The 14,193-nt window shown below is 41.5% G+C and overlaps 1 protein-coding gene across 4 annotated transcripts in view; it reads left to right on the forward strand.

Annotated features, from left to right (window-relative positions):
- Positions 1–14,193, forward strand: part of gtf2a1 (general transcription factor IIA, 1) — a 99,261-nt gene that overhangs the window by 65,486 nt on the left and 19,582 nt on the right. For 3 of the 4 annotated variants that reach the window (XM_068038583.1, XM_068038582.1, XM_068038584.1), the window contains 7 exons: positions 3,395–3,602; positions 5,558–5,640; positions 7,009–7,099; positions 8,243–8,391; positions 9,792–9,896; positions 10,412–10,651; positions 12,977–13,066. In XM_068038583.1, coding sequence (XP_067894684.1) covers positions 3,395–3,602; positions 5,558–5,640; positions 7,009–7,099; positions 8,243–8,391; positions 9,792–9,896; positions 10,412–10,651; positions 12,977–13,066 — 966 coding nt within the window. The remainder of the gene's footprint in view (positions 1–3,394; positions 3,603–5,557; positions 5,641–7,008; positions 7,100–8,242; positions 8,392–9,791; positions 9,897–10,411; positions 10,652–12,976; positions 13,067–14,193) is intronic. The other variant, XM_068038586.1, reaches the window with a different exon arrangement.

A 14,193-nucleotide genomic window follows, 5' to 3' on the forward strand; every position in this document is an offset into this window, starting at 1 on the left:
AGTGGCAAAGAGAAACACAATGGCAGGAGGGAGCAGGGATGGAGGTGGCGTTGGAAACCATTAAGGGGATTTTCAGGTTGACTATTTTTTGTGATGAATTGAGCAGTACCATCTTTATTACTGGCAGCTGCCTGAGACGTCGCAGACACTGATGTTTTAGTGGATGAGGCTGCATTTGCTCATGTGCTAGTACTGCACCACCTAGTGGTTGCGTTGTCAGCAAACGCAGCTTAAAACCTATTAGAAGCATAGAAACATAGAAAATAGGAGCAGGGGTAGGCCATTCAGGCCTTCGAGCCTGCTCCGCCATTCATTATGATCATCCAACTCAGTAACCTGTTCCTGCTTTCGCCCCATATCCCTTGATCCCTTTAGACCCAAGAACTATATCTAACTCCTTCTTGAAAACATGCAATGTTATGGCCTCAACTGCTTTCTGTGGTAGCGAATTCCACAGGCTCACCACTCTCTGGGTGAAGAAATTTCTCCTCATCTCAGTCCTGAAAGGTTTACCCCGTATCCTTGGACTGTGGCCCCTGGTTCTGGACTCCCCCACCATGGGGAACATCCTTCCTGCATCTACGCTGTCAAGTCCTGTTAGAATTTTATAGGTTTCATAGGTTTTTACATCTTTAAGTTCTGATGAAGGGGCATTGACCTGAAACATTAATTCTGTTTCTCTCTTCACAGATGCTGCCAGATCTGCTGAGTATTTCCAGTACTTTCTGTTTTCAGATTTCCAGCATCCGCTTTTGTTTTGTAGATGAAACTGCCATAACAAAATATAGGCACCAGCTGTGGCAGCTTCTGAAATACCTTTTTTGTAAAATGGCACTTGTCTCTAGAAATTATGGTACAGAAATGTTACATGCCACTGAAATTTCCTGACCTGAGATGATACTAGATTTAGTCTTCAGTAACGAAGCTGGGCAAGTGGAGGAAGTAATAGTGGGTGACCATTTTGGAGGTAGAGACCATAATACAGTAAGTTTTAGCACAATCATGGAAAAGGACAAAGATAAAACAGGAGTAAAAGTTTTAAATTGGGGGAAGGCAAATTTTAAGAAACTGAGAGGTGACCTGGCGAAAGTGGACTGGACACAGCAACTTGAAAGAAAATCAGTGGCAAACCAGTAAAAGGCATTCAAAAGCAAGATTATACAGGGACAGTGTAGGCATGTTCCCACAAAGATAAAGGGTGGTCCTGCTAAATCTAGAGCCCCCTGGTTATCTCGAAGCTTACAGGGTAAGTTAAAGCAGAAAAAGAATGCTTATGATGATCACAAAAATCTTCATACTTTAGAAAGCCTAGAGGAGTATAGAAAGTGCAGGGGGGAAGTAAACAAGGAAATTAGAAAAGCAAAGAGAGGACATGAAAAATTATTGGCAGGTTAAAACAAGGAAAACTCAAAGATGTTTTATCAGTACATTAAGAGAAAGAGGGATAACTAAGGAAAGAGTATGGTTTATCACAGATGTACAAGGGAACTTAGGTGTGGATGCCGAAGATGTGGGCAGGGTTCTTAAATGAGCTTTTTGTCTCCGTCTCCACAAAGGAGAGGGTTGATGTAGACATTGTAGAGGAGGAGTGTGAAATATTAGATACGATAAGCATAATGAGAGAGGAAGTATTAGAGGATCTGACATCCTTGAAAGTGGATAAATCGCCAGGGCCGGATGGATTGCACCCCAAGTTGTTAAAGGAAGCCAGGGAGGAAATAGGGACTATGCTGAGGATCATCTTCAAATCCTCACTTGATACAGGAGAGGTACCAGACAATTGGAGGTCTGCGAACATTGTACCATTGTTTAAAAAGGGTGTAAGGGATAGGTCAAATAATTATAGGCCAGTCAGTCTGACCTTGGTGGTGGGTAAATTGTTAGAATCTATTGAGGGACAGGATAAACTGCCAGTTAGAAACGCATGGATTAATCAGGGATAGTCAGCATGGATTTGTTAAAGGAAGGTCATGTCTTACTAACTTAATTGAGTTTTTTGAGGAAGTAACAAGAAGGATTGATGAGGGTAGTGCAGTGGATGTGGTCGACATGGATTTTAATAAAGCATTTGACAGGTCCCACATGGCAGACTGGTCAGTAAAATGAAAGACCAGGGGATACAGGAGAATGTGGTGAGTTGGATCCAGAATTGGCTCAGGGCCAGGAAACAAAGGGTAGTAGTCAACGGATGTTTTTGTGAATTGAAAGCTGTTTCCAGTGGCATTCCACTGGGCTCATTGTTGTTTGTGGTGTGTATTAATGATTTGGACTTAAATGTGGGAGGCATGATTGGGAAATTTGCTGATGATCCAAAAATTGACCGTGTAGTTGATAGTGAAGAGGATAGCCGTAGACTCCAGAAAGATTTCAATGGTTTGGTTGAGTGGGCGGAAAAAGTGGCAAATGGAATTTAATCCAGATAAGTGTGAGATAATTCATTTGGGGAGGGCAAATAAAGCGACGGAATACACAGTAAATGGGAAGATATTGAGGGGGTAGGAGAAGTGAGACACCTTGGAGTGCATGTCCACAGGTCCCTGAAGGTGAAAGGACAGGTAGATAGAGTGGTGAAGAAGGCATATGGAATGCTTTCCTTTATTGGCTGAGGTATAAAATTCAAAAGCAGAAATGTAATGCTGGAACTGTGTAAAACGCTGGTTGAGCCGCAGTTGGAGTATTGCGTACAGTTCTGGTCACCACATTACAGAAAGGACATAATTGCTCTGGAGAGAGTACAGAGGAGATTTATAAGAATGTTGCCAGGGGTCGAAAGTTGCATCTATGAGGAAAGATTGGATAGGCTAGGGATGTTTTCCCTAGAGCAGAGGAGGTTGAGGGGTGACTTACTGGAGGTATACAAAATTATGAGGGCCCTAGGTAGAGTAGACAGAAAGGACCTGTTTCCCCGAGTGGAGAAGTCAGTTACCGGGGGCACAGATTTAAGGTGATTGGTAGAAGGATTAGAGGGGACATGAGGAAAAACTTTTTCACTCAGAGGGTGGTGGGTGTCTGGAATTCACTGCCAGGAATGGCGATGGAGGCAGAAACCCTCAACTCATTTAAAAGGTAACTGGACGTGCACCTGATGTGCTGTAACCTGCACGGCTATGGATCAGGTGCTGGAAGGTGGGACTAGATTGCGCGGCTAGTTTTTTTGGCCGGCATGGACATGACGGGCTGAATGGCCTCATGTGCCATAGTTTTTCTATGGTTTTAAGTGTTATATTGATGTTTTTAAAACCTAACACACTATTTGGACAGAGCAAAAGACCACCGGTCAATCTAATTAATTATTTCTAGTGAAACTGTGACTTTCTTCAGTTGGATTTTTTTTTTTGCCGAACCCCTCAAGTTTATATTAAAGTTAGATTTTCTTTCATTTCTGATTTGTCAGCTATGGGAGAACAAACTGATGCAGTCAAAAGCTGTCGATGGTTTCCACTCAGAGGAGCAACAGATTTTAATTCAGGCGCAGCAGCAGCAGCAACATCAACAGCAACATCAGCATCAACAGCAGCAGCAACAACAACAGCAGCAGCAACATCAGCATCAGGCTCAACAGCAACAGACACAGCAAGTGCTCACCATCCCTGCTAATTCAGGTCAGTTACAGTGCTCCCTTTTAGAAAGTCTTTTGCTAAGGGATATTATAAATTGAGTTTGTGGGGATAGTGCATAAATATGGAGATTGTATGAGGGATTGTATAAGACTTTTACTCAACATTTTCTCCTTTCAGTTTTTACTTGAACCACACTTGTGTCAGCTGCTGCTCAGGTAGTAACTCTCTTGTCCCTGAGTCAGAGGGTTGTAGGTTCAACTCCTCACTCCAGAGATCTGAGCACATAATCTAGGCCGATAACGTCAGTGCATTCAGTTGCACTGTCGGAAGTGCCATTTTTCAGATGAGATGTTAAAGCAAGGTCCATCAGCTGCATACAAAGGTCCCATGGGACTATTTTGAAGACCAGGGGACTTCTCCCTGGTGTCCTGGCCAATATATGTCCCTCAACCAACATCATTAAAAACAGATTTATGGCGGGCAGCCATAAAGACAGGGCTAAATTGTGGCGAGTCGAAGAGACTTAGTAGTTGGCAGGAAAAAAGACAGAGGCGCAAGGGGAGAGCCAACTGTTTAACAGCCCCGACAAACAAATTTCTCTGCAGCACCTGTGGAAGAGCCTGTCACTCCAGAATTGGCCTTTATAGCCACTCCAGGCGCTGCTTCACAAACCACTGACCACCTCCAGGCGCTTACCCATTGTCTCTCGAGATAAGGAGGCCCAAAAGAAAAAAAAAGAATCTGGCCATTATTGCTGTTTGTGGGAGCTTGCTGTGACTTTACTGATTTCATAGAAAATGAACAGTGACTAGACTTCAAAAGTACATCACTGGTTTTAAAGCACTTTGGGACATCCTGAGTTGGGAAAGGCGTTTTATATTTAAAAAAAAATATAGTTCATTTTATGAAGCATTTTGATGACATACAGTAAGAAATAAATGAAAATATTATGTTAGTAATTGCTTAGGGGACCCAGCTTGTTGGCAGCCACTACTGTTGCTGGTGGCATGGAAGGATAGGTTGGCAGCTACTTATTCCAGATACTTACCCCAGCTCAGTGTTGTGCCATCCTTTTGGTATTTACTAAGACATGATTTCAGCCTAATTCACCCAGTGGGAAAGTGCTGCGATCAGGTCAGCTTCCAGTTTTGCTTGTTTCCCAATTTTACTTTCCATCAAAGCCAGCGGAAAGTTAAAATGGGGTGAAAGTTAAATGATGTGATCACGTCAGTTTCTCACTTGGTGAGCTCGGTTAAAATTATGCCTATAGAAAAAAAACAGCACAGACTGTGAGGGGAAGTTGCGGAGTGAGGAGCAGACTGGCCACGGCTCCCTGAACGTGATGACTGCGTGGGTGTTCTGTGGGAATCTCCCCTGCATATTCTATTCCATTATTTGCACAGTTGACTGAGTGTAGGAAAAACTCTGTGCAAGTGCCTGGTAAATACGAATATTTTAAAATGCAGCATTTCATGCAGAAAAAATGAAAAAAGAAAGCTTGATTAATACTTGCTCTCTTTAGAATACCTGGTATTGTAAATCTGTAATTAGTAATAGGTTATAATTCATTTTTTAATTTTGAAATTGGAAGTCATCTGTGGCAATTGAGATTATTGAGTGCTGGAGTTGGTGTGTCAGGGTAACCACAGAGCTAATGGAACAGCTGCACCAGGCCCATAGACTGATGTCATGTGTATCCGAAGGAGGATGAGAGGAAAATAAACGTAAAAAGACCTGTTGAAGCTGTACAGACTCCTGAGACACCTTCTGTTTTGCTTCTGCATAATACTTTCTTAAACGGTTTTGGGGTGGGGGGGGACGAAAGGGCAGCCCGTTAAAATGACTCAGTTCTTGAGGAAAATCTCTTCGTTGACTCTTCTGATGCAATATTTGGGAAATTTAAAGAATGAGGACCATAAGTTTAACTTTTACCCTGCTGAGTTAATATGTTCAAAATACTAATCACAGTGTTTCACTTTGCTTAATTTATCCCATAGTTTTCTCATCTTCTCATAAATCAGGACCGCAAGTTATTATGCAAGATGGGAAGCTAATACAGCATATGAATCCAACTGGCATGGTAAGGATACATACACACATATATATTTTTCTTTCCAATTTTCTTTCATCCTCTCCTCCTGAAGGTGTTGACTATTTCTGGGGTACGTTTCCACAGACACTGGCCACTGCCTCACCCAAATGGTCATTATTCACATGGACCTCGGCAGTAAGCGTGGGCAGGCTATTTTACAGCCAAGCTGTTCCTGCCTTCATTCAATTCCAGTTACTTGAAAAGTTTTTGCTAACTTCTGTCTTTACAAGTGATAAGATAGGAACTGGCATGTTTTGACAGTGGTACAAAACTGCCCGGCAGTTTATCTTTGTATCTGCTTTAGGTTGATTTTGTATTCTAATTCCAGAGCTACTGTCAGTTATGCAAACCTCTTCCTGTTCGCACAGCAGACTATTCTGTATTGCATGCTGTGTATTAATTACTGCCACGAGAGGGCGTTTGACCCTAGTTGTCCGTCTTCACTGTTGTATTAGCTTCTGAATGTAAAAAAAAAACTGATCTATTGGTTAAATTTTTCTAGTTTTTCCATTTTGTTTGTGGAAGCAGTGAACTTCCTAATGATCTGTCTCAGACATTAGTTGATATTATTCCGTTCTTCCCCTTTTTCAGACTTTTTCAGCTCATGGGCTGGGAACTTGTCTCGAGCTGCTGCCAGTGCTGCTCAGGAATCATTTTCTATGAGATGTACAAGAACGTAGGGTTTGTTCTCCCTCAAATCGTCATCTGTCTTGGGAGACATTTTGAACCCCGTAGTGCTCATCCCCTGTAGTTTGTGAATGTTTAGAAGTATTATTTCATATCATGTTCTGCTATTTAGTTCTGAAATATTAGTTTTTTGCTGTGATGTGACAGTTGGAAGGGGAAAAGGTGTAGCTTCTAGAAATCTTTTGTGCAGTGAGTGGCTCGGTGCTTATTATAATTCGAAAAGCACATCTGATGCGTCTTAACCTTCATGATAAAAGATTCAATTTATGTTTACTGCCTTGTGCTGGTGTTTTTTTACTTTTCAAAAACAAAATCAATTGCAGTGACCTTTTCCTGTACCATGTATTTTTCCAAGTCTAATATCCTATCACAGTTGGTGATCGACTTGACTTCAGGTATTGCATTCCATATTCAAATATCTCTTTGCCATGAAAAAAAAATTCCTTCTAACCTCTCCCTTACTCTCTCTAGTATTCATCTGAAAAAATGTTGCTCACCTTCATAGAAATGAATGTGACTCCGCTACCGCTTTACAAATGTGCATATCATCACATTCCTCTGCAACTGAAGCGAAAGGCGATCCTTGTGTTTGCACCCCAGGGTTGAGAGAACCATTCCATTGTGATTGCTGTTCGTCACTCAGTAAAATTCTTGCTGTTTGTTTTGCAGAGCGCAGCTGCCACTGCAGCAACTCTGGCATTACCAGCAGGTGTTCCAGCTCCCTACCAGCTTTCTAACGGACCAATACTAACAAATACAGGTAAAAGCAAGTCCTAATTTGAAGCTTTCATAGGGTGCAGGGAGAGCCACAAATATCAGTTTATTGCAACACCTGGACTCTTGCATTTCATTTGTACTGCTCCCTACTTGGTTCATGTTTGATGACCATGTCAGAGCCAATGTTTTCCTTTTGCTTTTCTTCTTTGTTAGAGTTTTTTGAGTATGTAATTAGAGTAAATAAAGAGAAACCAGTAGCTGTAGCATACCTGGATTTCCAAAAGGCATTCGATAAGATGCCACACGAAATGTTCATAGGCAAGATAAGTGCTTATGGAGTTGGGGGTAATATATTAGCATGGATAGAGGATTGGTTAACGGACAGGAAGCAACGTGTGGGCATAAATGGGGCATTTTCAAGTTGGCAGGCAGTAAATAGTGGAGTGCCGCAAGTATCAGTGCTGGGGCCTCAGCTATTTACAATCTATATGAATGACTTCGATGAAGACACAGAGTAATGTATCTAAGTTTGCTAATACAAAGCTAGGTGGAAAGGTAAGCTGTGGGGAGAACACAGTGAGGCTGCAAAGAGATATTGACTGGTTCAGTGAGTGGGCAACAAGGCTGGGATAGACAAATTTTTGGTGCCTCAGAATCGAGGGATAAGATGATCAGGTGGGAAAGTGGAGTTGAATCCTAAAATCAGCCATGATCATTTTGAATGGCTCGATGGGATGTAAGGTCTGCTTGTTTCGCTCCACCCTATCAGCTAATTCCTCCAACCCCACAATTCTCAGATCTTTGCACTTCTCCAATTCTGGCATCTTTCTCGTCCCTGATTTTAATCACTCCACCATAGCGGCTCTGCTTTCAGCTGCCAAGACCCTAAACTCTGGATCTCCCCATCTCTCTATCTTTTCCTTAAGATGCTCCTTAAAATCTAACTCTTTGACCAAGTTTTTGGTCATCTGACCTCATCATCTCCTGTGTCTTGGTGTCAGTTTATTTGATAATGCTCCTGTGAAGCACCTTGGGACATTTTATTACAAAAAAGGGGCTATATAAATGCTAGTTGTTGCAAATTTGAGATCTTCAAAATTTATCCTAAGGAGGAGCCTAACTAATGTTTTCCATTTATCTGTCTACTTTACGTGTAACTTGTGCGACACTGTTTGTTTTTCCACAGGGCAACTGCTGCAGTTTGTACGAACTCCTAATGGGGCCCACTACTTTATCCAGCCGCACCAGCAAGTTGTACTGGCACAATCAGTGACTCAACAGCAGGTTATTCAACAGATGCAGTCTGGTGGTGTGCAGGCACCTGTCATACAGCAGGTGTGTACAGCAGATCAGTTCTTGTCCAGTCTATGTTGACAAAGAAGTGAATAATTTCCATATTCAGGACTGTTAAGTGAAGAATGAATTTCAAGATGCTGTTTTACAATTTGCGCCCACTTCAGACCAGTACATGCTGTAAAAGAAAAGAGGGTAAATATTTGAAGCGGAGGAAGATGAGAGCTTTGGGAGTGGAGCAGAGCAGATGATGTAGTTTTGGATTGCTTCGGCACATACACAATGGTGGAATGATCACCTTGTGCCTGTGGAAGCCTGCATGGTTTTTATGGTTCCAGTTCTTTATAAAAATAAATCAAGAAAGGTAAAATCCTAATGCTTTACAAATTGGTATTGTAAAAACTATATATACCATGATACAGTTTATAAAAATCTCCTCAGTTATGGACGAGGGAGAAAGAAGCAGAGGAGAGTCAATAAAAATTGTTGCATTTACTTCTTTATCAAAAAGGATCATATTTCTGCGATAGGCGCCATATTTAGTGAGCCTGAATTCCCATTTAAGGTTTTAGATTTTTACTTTTCAATTTTGTTTTTTTAATACTGCACTTCGGTGGGGCTGTGTAAGCATCTAATTCAGGCAGCTTGCGGGTGAGATGGTGCAGAGAGGTTTTCTTGAGTAGATCCATTCATGGAAAATGCTGATAGCTGCTAGTTTGAGAGAGATTGCGGCAGGTTGGCTTATCTACCACCACTCGCTGTAGAACACAGCCTCACTTGGTCTGCATGTGTCTGACAGAGATCGCCATCTTTTGGTGGGGGTGTCACCCTCCTTCCTTATCTGTTGTCACCCCAACACTTCTGCACAAAGTGCTGCCCTGCAATCTTTTTGCTAAATAAGAGTTACAGACCAAGGGAGGTAAATGGAGTAAAGATACAGATCAGCCATGATCCAACTGAATGGCTGAACAGGCTCAAAGGGCTGAGTGGCCTACTCCTGTTCCTATATTCCCAATGCATGTTTACAAAATTTCATGGGTGAGTTACATAAATGAAGAATGTTGTGCAAATAGTCAAAGGAGCCAAGTCGGAGTGAATTCCTGTCAGTGTTGCCAGTTACTTGTGGTATTCGTGACTTTTCTAATTTGCAAAACACTGTCCAATATTTTAAGAAATGATCAATTTTTTGCTTTAGATGTTATCTAAATACAATATGCTTTTGCCTCAATTTATCTAATGCTATCTGTTAAACTGTCTTTTTAATCTACACTTCCAGTCATATACATTTTAAATAATGAAAATAAAATACCAAAAGATAACTGTTTTTAGTCTTTTGCAATTTGAAACATTTAAAGAATTTACACCGAGTTATATAGCTTTATAACTTGAAATCCTGTTGAGGGGAGCGGGTGTAAAGCTTGATTTACTTTCTCTTCCTGTAGATGCTGACTCCACTACCACCTGGAAGTATTCCTCAGCAGACTGGAGTAATCATTCAACCCCAGCAAATTCTTGTTGCAGGAAACAAAGTTCCTTCAAACACGCAGGTATGCTGTTCATTTAAAAAGACTGAGTAGATGGGATTGCGTGAATCAATGTTATTTACTGATGCTATTTTGTAAATGCAAAAGTGGCAGTATAACTCCACAGTTTGTTTCCAATCTGACTGTGATGCGCTAAGACTTCATTGGGGCAGTCATCTGCCACCACTTGGGCATGACACTTGATGGAGTCTGACTCCAGTGTAGTGTTCCCGAATTCAGGCATGCCTCCTAGTCTTGTACCAAGGCTCAGCCTTCTGCTCATTGGTGTCACAGTTGTCAAGAGTTCTGTACTTTCCCCATAGAGTATAAGAAGGGGTCTTCAACATTGGATGGTAGCCAGAGCAAGGTCATGGATTCATTTGAAGATTCTGGTGACTACTAGAAGGTTGTATTTTGTTGTTCCTGGGTTGCTTACATGAACTTAGACTATGTGCAGCATATGAGTGAGGAAGATGATAGCAGAGGTAGACCATCTATAATTTTTTTTTAAATGACAATTTTAAAAATAAACTTTTCAGGTTATGCAAGCAACCACTGTAACAGCAACCCCTTCAACGCAGGTTGGTCAGACAAACAGCTCCGCGCCTGTTCCGCCACAGCAGCAGCAACAGCAGCAGCAGCCACCTTTAGTGATGCAAGTAGATGGGTCTGGGGACACTTCTTCTGAGGAAGATGAGGATGACGAAGAGGATGAGTATGATGATGAGGAAGAAGAGAAGGACAAGGAGGAGGTTGGGGAAGATGGACAAGTTGAAGAGGTAATGTACAGAATTTAATATTCCAAGTACTAATATTATCCGAGAAATTGCTTCATCTACTACTTGAAATCTGCTTTAAAAAAGTCATTGAAACTGATGTGCTGGTTTCATTGGTACTTAGTATGTCCCTCATGCCAGAATAGGATGTCACACACCAACTAATTCACGAGGGAAGTCTCGAGTTTTAATCTATGTTTCAGTTTTAAAAAAACTTTGCAATGCTCATTATATGTTAATGATTGTTGAGTTGTGGTAATTTAGTTTAGGGATGCAGGTTGTTTATTAATCAAAAATGAGAAAAGGCTACATGCTTATGAATTGGAATTGCAGGGAATCAACAATCTGCTAACTGTGAAAAGATACGATAATGTCTAGTCCCAAATCACTTGAATCCGAGTTCAGGTGTAATTAAGAGACTGTTTAGTACCTAAAGTATCAGGAGAGAAATAGCTCCCATAGGAATAAACTGCAGTTGTACAGGACATTGGTGAGGCCACACCTGAAGTACTGTGTGCAGTTTTTGTCTCCTTCCCTAAAGTAGGACATACTTGCCGTAGAGTGCAACAAAGGTTCAGTAGTTCATGGGGAGAAGGGATTGTTCTTTGAAGAGAGGTTGAGTAGACTAGGCTTGTATTCCCTGGAGTTTAGAAGAATGAGAAGTGATCTCATTGAAGCATATAAAATTCTTGAGGCTTGAGAGAATAGATGCTGAGAAAATGTTTCCCCTGGTTGCGGAGTCTAGAACACGGGATCACATTGTCAGAATAAGGGGTGAGCCATTTAGGGTTGAGATGAGGCAAAATTTCTTCACTCAAATGGTTGTGAATCTTTGGTATTCTCTACCCCCCAGAGTGCTGCGATGCTCAGTCGATGAGTATATTCAAGACAGACGTTGAGAGATATTTGAGTACTAAGGGAATTAAGGGACATTAGTTAGTTTGGGTAGGTGGAGTTGAGGTGAAAGATCAGCCATGGTCGAAGGGCCAAATAGCCTACTGCAACTCCTAGTTCTTATGTTCAGATTCAGGGAATCAGATTTCATTGATGCAAAATATGCGTTCAATCAGCTGAAATTAACTATACAGTTTTAATTTTATGTAGAATTTAGTATTTGGCTTAATGCCAGAGTGCTTCCTAATATGATAAAATGTATACAATTGTTACTTAAAACTGAATCTTCAGTGCTCAAAAAGCTCGCAAATAATTGGTGGTACCTGTCTGTTTTAGAAGGAGGTGTTCTTAACACAAATGACATTTCCGTTTTAGCTGTGAGGATAAATAAAGAGGATGTAGATGACTCGCTAAGTAGAACTAAACATATAATTCTTAAAAGGTTTGACAAGAGTAGATGCCGGAGTATGTTTCATTGGCTGGAGAGTCTAGAACTAGGGGTCACGGTCTCATAATAAGGGGTTGGCTATTTAAGACTGATGACAAATTTCTTTACTCAAAGGGTTCTGAATCTTTAGAATTCTCCACTCTAGAGAGCTGTGGATGCTCAGTCATTGAGTATATTCAGGACGGCGGTAATAGATTTTTGGATACTCAGAATCAAGGGATATGGGGATAGCGCAGGAAGGTGGAGCTGAGGTAGAAGATCAGCCATGATCTTATTGAATGGGGGAACAGGCTCAAAAGACTGAGTGGTCTACTCCTGCTCTTGTTTCTTAGGTCACCATGAAATTTTTCAATATCAATAATCATTCTCTCCTAACAAACATTCATGTATCTTAGGCTTGGCAAGCTAACTAGCATGCTGCTACATTACAACTGTGGCTACACTTCAGAAGCACCTCATTGGAACGCCCTGTGGTCGTGAAAGGTGCTATATAAATACAAGTCTGTCTTTCATGCGGTGATGAATGAACAGCAATAAAATACATTTGAGTCACATCTTTAACATAGAAAAAAAATGTCTTCAGGCACTTTGCAGAAACATAATTAGACAGAAATTGACACCCAACCAAAGGAGGAGATATTTGGAAGGGGGGGCTAAAAGCTTTGTCAAAATTGAGTTTTAAGGAATGTCTTAGAGGAGAAGAGGGAGCTGGAGAGGCAGAGGAATTTAGGGTGGGAATTCCAAAGCTTAGAGCCTTGGCAGCTGAAGACAGCCATGAGTAGTGGGCAGAAAGGAGTGAGGGATGCTCGAGAGGATTCTCCAGAATTGGAGAAATGCAGAATTCTCTGATAATTGTAGGGCTTGCGTATGTGTTGTATGCATGTGTGTCTTTCCACACTTAAACAGGCTTAACTTGGTTGATATCTGTGGGCTGCTGTGCATTTGTTTAAATTATGCATTAATTGTTTTTGCTGACTCTCTCCTAGGAACCACTGAACAGTGAGGATGATGTCAGTGATGAAGAGGGCCAAGAACTCTTTGACACAGAAAATGTTGTTGTATGCCAGTATGATAAGGTGAGAACTTAAAGAATAGAGCAGTCGTCCCAGTGCATGGGTCTTATCTAGGTTAAAATACTCAACGCTGTTGTGTGCTTCATTGAAATCTTCCTATGGGAATTGCAAGGTTACAATGCTTGCACTTGACTGTTCTGTTCCCCTGTAGCACCAGTAGGTAGTATTGTAATGACTGTTATTGTTCATGTCTCTACTAAGCTGAAACAGCTTCCTGTCACACCACCTTTTCCACAACTCATGAGCCTGTGCTCTGCTGCTACAGTCCCAGCCTCACAGCCTTGAAAATTTCTGTATCTAAATTTAAAGTTTTTGCCACCTCTGATTTGTGCCTGTAAAACTTTCTGCATGTTATTCTTCGTGGCTATCCTGATCAGTCTGCCCCATTCTCTGACTTTTGCCTCCTGCTGTACTGAAATTCCTGGCTCCCTCTTGCTCGAGCCATCATCTTTTTTCAGCTCTGAGGATCCCCACTCACTGAGAACAACTCACTGGCAGCGATTCATGTTCCAATCCATCAATTGGCTGCAAGTGGCTCTCATGGGCTACCCCTATCCCATGACAATTCCTTTCATTACAGTAACAACTGTCTCTCTTTTCCACACCCCCGCCCCCCGCCCCCCCCCCACCCTCCACAATGGCCAGCTGTTCAATGCCTCAATCCCCCAACCACTGATCTGAATTTCTTCTTTCCTCCTCTGTTTCCTCCCCTCCTTTTCCCTCCCCTTCTATTTTCCTTTTCTTCCCCCCCCGCCCCCACTTCACCATTACCCCACATTAGTTCCATTATTCCCACCCTCTAGCTATGTCTGACTTGAGAAATTCTAATTGTTTTTGTCTACTTTGTAACCTAAATATCCTTTTAAACTTGGCAGAGTGCCCCAGCTGCTTATAATGGTATAAATAATTGAGACCAGAGCAATAATTTTCAGTAAAATCTACCTGACTAAACTATGTGGGAAACTTACTGCAAGACAGAAAAATAATTTTTACACGTAGGTGGACTGTATTTAGCTCAGTCACCTTTGCTGCAAATGGCAACTGCCTTGGCTAATCTGACCTATCAAAATATAGAGGGTCTATTTTTCTGGCTTGATCATAATAAGAAAGGTACTGCAATGGTCATGGAT

The sequence above is a fragment of the Heterodontus francisci genome, chromosome 9 (assembly GCF_036365525.1).
Source record: "Heterodontus francisci isolate sHetFra1 chromosome 9, sHetFra1.hap1, whole genome shotgun sequence".
NCBI classification, from domain to species: Eukaryota; Metazoa; Chordata; class Chondrichthyes; order Heterodontiformes; family Heterodontidae; genus Heterodontus; species Heterodontus francisci.